Genomic DNA, 7,856 nt, shown 5'->3' on the forward strand with positions numbered 1-7,856 from the left:
TGAGCAATATGCTAAGCAAGCCAACAAAGGACGTGTAAAGATTGTTTTTGAACCTGGTGATTGGGTCTGGGTGCATATGAGGAAAGAACGGTTTCTAACACAACGAAAATCCAAACTACAGCCTAGAGGAGATGGACCTTTTCAAGTCTTAGAGAGGATCAATGATAACGCCTACAAGCTGGATTTGCCAAGCAACTATAGTAATATTAGTGCTACTTTTAATGTTGCTGATTTATCCTTATTTGATGTAGGTGATTCGAGGACGAATCCTTTCGAGGAGGGAGGGAATGATAGAGATCAAGGGGCTGGCCGAATGGTTCAAGCTAATTCCAAAGATCCATTACAAGGAATTGGAGGTCCAATGACTAGAGCAAGGGCAAAACAAATGAAAGAAGCTTTATATGGACTAGTCATGGAAATTCAAGAGAAGGAGGCTGCTCTAGAAGACTCTAAGGCTTCACCAAGATTGATCACTTATCTTTACATAGTAAATTCTGAAGAACAAAGCTTGGAGCCATTAAACAAGGCTGATCCACGTGGAGATGCTATTTAGGCCCATTTTTCGTGGGTACTTTTGGGCTTGAGTCTTGTTGTGTTCCTAATTACTTGTACATGAAGTTTTGACTTGTCAACTCGTTTTTCCTAAGTTATTCATGTACTTCGTAGTTAGGAACCTTGAAAGTTGTGTCATTTATTATTTTGAAGTTGTAACTTGGAAGTTGTGACTTGGAAAATGTTTTTTACTTATTGCCTTGGAAAGGGGATGGTGTCCTTTCCAATAGCTTAGTTTGAAGCCTATATAAAGGCTGCCATATGTAACCAAGGGATTATTATGAATGAATTAAAGTGTTGGCAAGCTTTGCTATGCTCTTTTGTGTTCTTGGATTAGAATACAAAATTCTGACTTATCAAAGGGAGTGATCAACCTTTGTGGCGTCTTCAAGGATTAGGGTTTTAAGGACTTAGTTTCCTTAGAGTTCTAATCTGATCTCCTACAACTTGTTTTTCTAGCGATCTCGGGACAAGTATAGCAAATTGATTCAAGGGTTCCTAGGGCAGGTCTCCTGGTGGGTTCTTGTCACCTATTTGATTTTGATGAGCTCAAAGCATTTGAGTATATCTTATGTTATATTAATGAATTCAATCTAGTGTTTCAGTCAAATATTTGTAACTTTATGTTCAAGTGTCTCTAGCTTTGGTTCAATACACTTTGGATAAGTAAGGAATTCAATTTGAACCAAAGTCTGAATCTCGAGTCGACTCCAGAAGATTACGAGTCGACTCCAAGCGTATCAGAAGCTCTGGCACAAGCTCGAGTCGACTCCGGCATATTACGAGTCGACTCCGACTGAGAACAGACAGCCGGACAGAAAGATTCATCTCAGAATCTGTCAACAAGTCGACTCCTGAAGATTTCGAGTCGACTCCGATGCTAGCCGAGTTGACTCCAGCATAGTACGAGTCGACTCCATGGAGTAACAGACAGAAAGACAGAGAAGCCATTTTGGACTCTGAGAGCCGAGTCGACTCCCGAAGAACTCGAGTCGACTCCGACGGTTGGCAGGTCGACTCCTAAGGAAGCAAAAGTCGACTCCCAGAGAAATGCAAGGCTAAAAGTCAGAGAGCCAACTTCGATGTCTGAGAGCCGAGTCGACTCCCGCAAAGTCCGAGTCGACTCCGAGGCAGTTCAACTCCAAAGACAGAAGATCGGTATTTCATGTCTGAGAGTCGAGTCGACTCCCACAAAGTCCGAGTCGACTCCGAGACAGTTCAAGTTCAAAGATAGAAGACCTGTCTCTCCGGCTCTGAGAGCCGAGTCGACTCCAAGGAAATCCGAGTCGACTCGAGGAAGTAAAATCGAGAGGATGAGTTTTGAAGCCCTGAAGATCGAGTCGTCTCCAGAAGAAAAAGTCATCTCCGGACAATTGGCGAGTCGACTCCAGGTTCAGCCGAGTCGACTCCAGAACGGGACGGCACTCGATTTCAAATTTTGAACAGTGGGCGAGTCGTCTCCAGTAAATCATGAGTCGACTCCAGCAACACTCGAGTCGACTCCTGATCGAGCGAGTCGACTCCGATCCCAACGGGCATTTCGTCAGGAGTTGCAGAATGTGCAGAACGGCCTTGAATCTGTGTCTAACGGCTATTTTTCTTTGGAAATTGATGCAAACCTCAACGAACCTGCCGTGAGACCCAACAACAAAAGTTTGGAAAATCAATTCCCAGATCGTCCAAAAAGGTTAAAAGGAAAGGAATATAGACCCCGTTGCTATAAAGAGCAAGAAACCTATATTATCAAAGGATTAGGAATATTGACCCTGTGACTATAGAGAGTCAGAAACCAATATTATCAAGGGTTGGAGATTCAAGTGGTTGTACTTGAAACTACCGTAAGTTCTACACAAGAACAATAGAGAGAAAATTCTCACAAAAAGATTATATTTCGGAATTGCTTGATTACAAGTGAAAACACCAAGTATTTATAGGCAAAACAAGCCTTGGGTGCATTGAACCAACTAGAAAAAACATTAAATAAAAGTTGGTGAAGATGAAAGGAATACTACTTAAAGTCTTGGCAGCAATTAATTAACCTTGGGAAGTTGCAACAAAACTCCCAACCATTTTGACTAGGTTCATCCTTCATTTGCAAGCCTCAAAAATGTCCTTCAGCCTTTCAAAAGCCTATGATAAATGCACCATAAAGAGGAGTCCGAATTTGAAAGGATTAGACTCTTCTTTTCCATGTTTAAATAATTAATTGCGCTGGATATTGTCGAAATGGACTTGCCACATATTAACCATCTTCAAGTCCAAATCTTCATGTGGACTAGAACCTTCTCCTTGGGCTTGAGTTAATAAAGTTTGGACAGCTTCTTGAAGTTTCTTGGCCCGAGCTCTTGTGATTGGCCCAATTGGAATCTCCACATCATCTTGAGCATCTTCTTTGTCCTTGTCAAAGTCCTTGAGCTGGATCATATCATTCCCTCCTTCTTGAAAAGGATTCGTCCTCGAATCAAGATCTGCATAAAAGGGAGAAAGATCAGAAACATTAAAGGTAGAACTAATATCAAACTCACCTTTAAGATCAATCTTGTAAGCATTGTCATTGATCTTTTCCAGTACTTCATAAGGACCATTCCCACGTGGATTGAGCTTTGATTTTCGTTGGCTAGGGAATCTCTCTTTGCGAAAATGTACCCAAACCAAGTCTCCTGGTTGGAAAATGACTTCCTTTCTCCCTTTATTGGCATGGGCAGCAGCTTGCTCATTTCGTTTAAGGATATGTTGGCGTGCTTCTTCATGGATTTTCTTCACCTTTTCAGCTTTCTTCTTCCCATCTAAATTGGTAATCTTGTTAACAGGTAAAGGAAGTAAATCCAATGGAGTTAATGGGTTAAAACCATAAACAACTTCAAATGGTGAATAAGAAGTAGAAGAATGCACAGTTCTATTATAAGCAAATTCAATAAAAGGAATGCAATCTTCCCAAGTCTTCAAATTCTTTTTAATTATAGCACGCAACAAAGTACCTAAAGTCCGATTCACAACCTCTGTTTGACCATCTGTTTGAGGGTGACAAGTAGTAGAAAATAACAAAGTTGTTCCCAATTTACCCCACAAAACTCGCCAGAAATGACTAAGGAACTTAACATCCCTATCACTAACAATTGTCTTAGGGAGACCATGAAGACGAACAACTTCCCTAAAAAACAATTCAGCAATATGAACGGCATCATCAGTTTTATGACAAGGGATAAAATGCGCCATTTTAGAAAATCGGTCTACAACAACAAAAATTGAATCTTTTCCCCTTCTAGTTCTAGGTAAACCTAAAACAAAATCCATAGAAACATCAGTCCAAGGGTGACTAGGAATAGGTAAAGCTTTATATAATCCATGAGGCTTCACTCTTGATTTGGCCTTTTTGCAAGTGACACATCTGTTGCAAATTCTGTCAACATCTCTTTTCATGTGAGGCCAAAAGAAATGTTCTTTCAAAATTTCCAGAGTTTTAAAAATACCAAAATGTCCCATTAATCCTCCCTCATGAGACTCCCTGACAAGAAGCTCACGTAAAGAACACTTCGGAACGCAAAGCTTATTTTCCCAAAATAAGTACCCATCTTGCTTGTAAAATTTTTCAAAAGGTTTTGTTTCACAAGCTTCAAAAACTGTTGAAAACTCAGAATCTTGTGGGTACAACTCCTTGATATGTTCAAACCCCAAAAACTTTGCTGAAAGAGTAGATAGAAGAATATACCTTCTTGATAACGCATCAGCAACAATATTATTTTTACCTTGCTTGTATTGGACAACATATGGGAACATCTCAATAAACTCAACCCAACGAGCATGCCTTCGATTAAGCTTACCTTGGCTCTTCAAATGCTTCAAAGATTCATGATCGGTGTGAATAACAAACTCCTTTGACCATAGGTAGTGTTGCCACGTCTCTAATGCTCTCACCAATGCATAGAGTTCTTTGTCATAGGTGGAGTAGTTCAAGGCAGCTCCGCTCAACTTCTCACTAAAGTAAGCCAAGGGTCTCTTATCTTGTATTAGGACAGCACCTATACCAATACCAGAAGCATCACATTCGATTTCAAAAGTTTTAGAGAAATCTGGTAAAAGTAATAAAGGGGCAGAACTTAGCTTTTCTTTCAAGGTGTTGAATGCTTTCTCTTGTGCTTCACCCCATTTGAATTCAACACTTTTCTTGATGATTTCTGTCAATGGAGCAGCTATAGTGCTAAAGTTTGGAACAAACCTTCGGTAGAATCCCGCCAAGCCATGGAAGCTCCTAACTTTGGTGATGGTAGTTGGTGTAGGCCAGTCTTTGATTGCCTTTACCTTCTCTTCATCAACTTCTACACCTCTAGTACTTACAACAAAGCCAAGAAATACAACTTTGTCCAAACAAAATGTACACTTCTTAAGGTTAGCATACAATTGCTCTTTTCTTAGCTCAAATAAAACATTCTTTAAATGCCCTAAGTGTTCATGCAAGTTCTTGCTGTAAATCAATATGTCATCAAAGTAGACAACCACAAATTTTCCAATAAACTTACGCAAGACATGATTCATTAAGCGCATAAAAGTGCTGGGTGCATTAGTTAATCCAAAGGGCATAACTAACCAAACATAAAGTCCATGTTTTGTTTTAAAAGCAGTTTTCCACTCATCTCCCTCTTTCATTCGAATATGATGATATCCAGATTTCAAATCAATTTTAGAAAAGATAGTGGAACCATGGAGTTCATCAAGTATGTCATCAAGACGGAGAATAGGATAACGATACTTTACCGTTATTTTGTTGATAGTACGGCAGTCAATGCACATCCTCCAAGTTCCATCTTTCTTGGAAACTAGCAAAACTGGAACAGCACATGGGCTCATGCTCTCTCTAACATGACCTTTGTTCATCAACTCTTCAACTTGTCTTCGCAATTCTTTTGCTTCTTCGGGGCTGCATCTATAAGCTGGTCTATTTGGAATTTGGGCACCCGGAACTAGGTCAATTTGATGTTCAATGCCTCTAATTGGTGGCAATCCTGGTGGCATCTCTTCTGGAAAAACATCTTGAAATTTCTGTAAAAGAGATATGGCAGTACTAGGCAAAGAATCATCAAGGTTAGTTGTTGAGAGATAAGCTTCCTTATACAAGATCAACATCATTGGCTTCTGTGAAACCATAGCTCTCTTAATCTCTCTTTCTTTTGTATAGAAATTCACTTTTTTTTTCTCTTTCTTTTTCTCACTTTTCTTATCAGATTCTTTACTCACAATTTCTTTTGAACTCTCATTTTCATCCTTACTTTGTTTAGCACTGGTTGCTACAGATTTCTTGATTTGATTTTGCTCTTCAAGAACTTGATGAGGGGGTAAAGGAGCCAAAGTGATGTTTCTGCCATTCTTGGTAAAGCTGTACTTATTTTTGTAACCATCATGGAGGGTACGCCTATCAAATTGCCAAGGTCTTCCAAGCAATATGTGACTTGCTTGCATTGGAACCACATCACAGAGGACTTCATCAGAATATCTTCCAATGGAAAAAGATAGAAGTACCTGTTTTGTGACTTTTAATTCTCCACTATCATTAAGCCATTGAAGTCGATATGGATGAGGGTGCTTTTGAGTCTTCAACCCTAGCTTGTCCACCATCAGCTTGCTTGCCACATTCACACAACTTCCACCATCAATTATCAAACCACAAACTCTTTCTTTGACATGGCAGCGAGTGTAAAAGATATTCTCACGTTGTTGTTCATCATTGTCTGTTTGAGCTTGAACATGGAGGGCTCTAAGAACAACTAAGGCTTGACCAACAACAGCCTGCTCTATATCACTAGCATCTTCAAGTTGTGGCATAGACTCTTTATCATTTTCTTCTTCAGAAACAATATCCCCATTATCTAGCAAGATCATGGTTCTCTTGTTTGGGCATTGAGAAGAAATATGACCAAAGCCTTGACATCGGAAGCATTTAATATCACGATTTTTTTGAGTTTGGTTGGAAGAAGTACTTTTTTCAGATTGTTTGGTCATAGTTTTTTCTTCTTTAGGCCTAGAAGTAGGCTTTTCTTCTTGTTTAGGAGTAGGACTCCATTTGGACTTCCAATTAGATGAACCAGCAGCTTCATGCTTGGATGATGATCTTCCTCCTCTTTTAAGTTGCCTCTCAACTTTCATAGCCATGTGGACCACATCTTCAATTTCCACATAATGTTGTAGTTCCACAACATTCGCAATCTCACGGTTGAGACCACAAATGAATCTAGCCATTGTTGCCTCTCTATCTTCTTCAACATTGGCACGAATCATGGTTATTTCCATCTCCTTATGGTATTCTTCAATAGATTTTGTTCCCTGTTTAAGACTTTGCAACTTCAAATGTAAGTCTCTATAATAGTGTGAAGGAACAAACCTTCTCCTCATGGTAGCTTTCATGTCATCCCAATTATCAATTGGAATCTCTCGGTTTCTTTTTTGACTTAGAACCAATTGGTCCCACCAAACAATTGCATAGTCAGTAAAAGAAACAGCTGCAAGCTTAACTTTCTTTTCCTCCAAATAGTTATGACAATCGAAAACAAGTTCCACTTTTCTTTCCCATTCAATGTAAGCATCAGGATCATTTTTACCTTGAAAAGGTGGGAGAGAAAGTTTAATCGAACCTGTGTTGCGATCGACAACATCTCTATTTTGATGCATGTGCTGGCGATGTCGTCTTGGTCTATGATCTCTTTGTCTTCGTATGGAAGCTAGGGAGGTTTCATCATCAAATTCTTCATTTTCACCTTCATAAGTATCAACATGATCAGCTGGAGGAATGGAGGGACGTCTGTTTTGCCTTCTCCCTCGTGGCATAGTGCCTTGCTGTATTTGATTCACTTGTTGGTCATTATGATCTAATCGTTCTCGGATTTCTTCAAGTTGGGCATTCATCCGCTGGAATTGTTGTTGCAGAGCTTGAATGTTCAATTTGGTGTCTATTGGTGCTTCCTCACTTCCGCCTTGAGACATGTTGTAAAAATGGAAAGAACCTCACCACTCCCTCACGTGTTTCACTCAAATATATTTCACTCAATCACTCGTCTTTGCACACAATGATTTGGCTTTTTCCCTCTGATGATCTCACACACTCTTGCCTTTTACCACTCAATTTTCTCTTAAAAGTTCTTGAGAAAACTAAGGTAAATTTCAAAGCAAAGCAAATGAAAAACCAACACACTTAAAAATACAGATTTTTGAGGGGAGTCAATATGGAAGCAACAAGTGTGAAGAGTTTAGGAACATAAATGATGGGAAGAAATGGATATGAAAAGAAAAGCAAAGAATATGAAAAGAAAGCAAAT

At 39.5% G+C, this 7,856-nt stretch overlaps 1 protein-coding gene across 1 annotated transcript; it reads right to left on the bottom strand.

Annotated features, from left to right (window-relative positions):
• Positions 1–2,365: 2,365 nt before the first annotated feature.
• On the bottom strand, positions 2,366–7,524 carry LOC149768241 (uncharacterized). The gene is made up of 4 exons (XM_089927854.1): positions 5,943–7,524; positions 5,341–5,579; positions 3,078–4,893; positions 2,366–2,397 (listed from the first exon to the last, which is right to left on the bottom strand). The coding sequence occupies exons 1-4, from the start codon at positions 7,522–7,524 to the stop codon at positions 2,366–2,368; spliced, it is 3,669 nt and encodes a 1,222-aa protein (XP_089783980.1).
• Positions 7,525–7,856: the final 332 nt, after the last annotated feature.

Source organism: Phoenix dactylifera, chromosome 2 (assembly GCF_051530095.1).
Source record: "Phoenix dactylifera cultivar Ajwa chromosome 2, Ajwa_hap1_PhDact_Kaust_v1.1, whole genome shotgun sequence".
NCBI lineage: Eukaryota > Viridiplantae > Streptophyta > Magnoliopsida > Arecales > Arecaceae > Phoenix > Phoenix dactylifera.

What these genes read in the sequence shown, in the direction of transcription:
- LOC149768241 (XM_089927854.1), bottom strand. Translation starts at nt 7,524, where the DNA reads ATGTCTCAAGGCGGAAGTGAGGAAGCACCAATAGACACCAAATTGAAC. An exon ending in AGAAAGATGGAACTTGGAGG is followed by an intron (nt 4,894 to 5,340) that starts ATGTGCATTGAC and finishes GTATTTCTTGGC; the next exon opens with TTTGTTGTAAGTACTAGAGG. An exon ending in TTACAAGATTGATCTTAAAG is followed by an intron (nt 2,398 to 3,077) that starts GTGAGTTTGATA and finishes GTTCTTGTGTAG; the next exon opens with AACTTACGGTAGTTTCAAGT.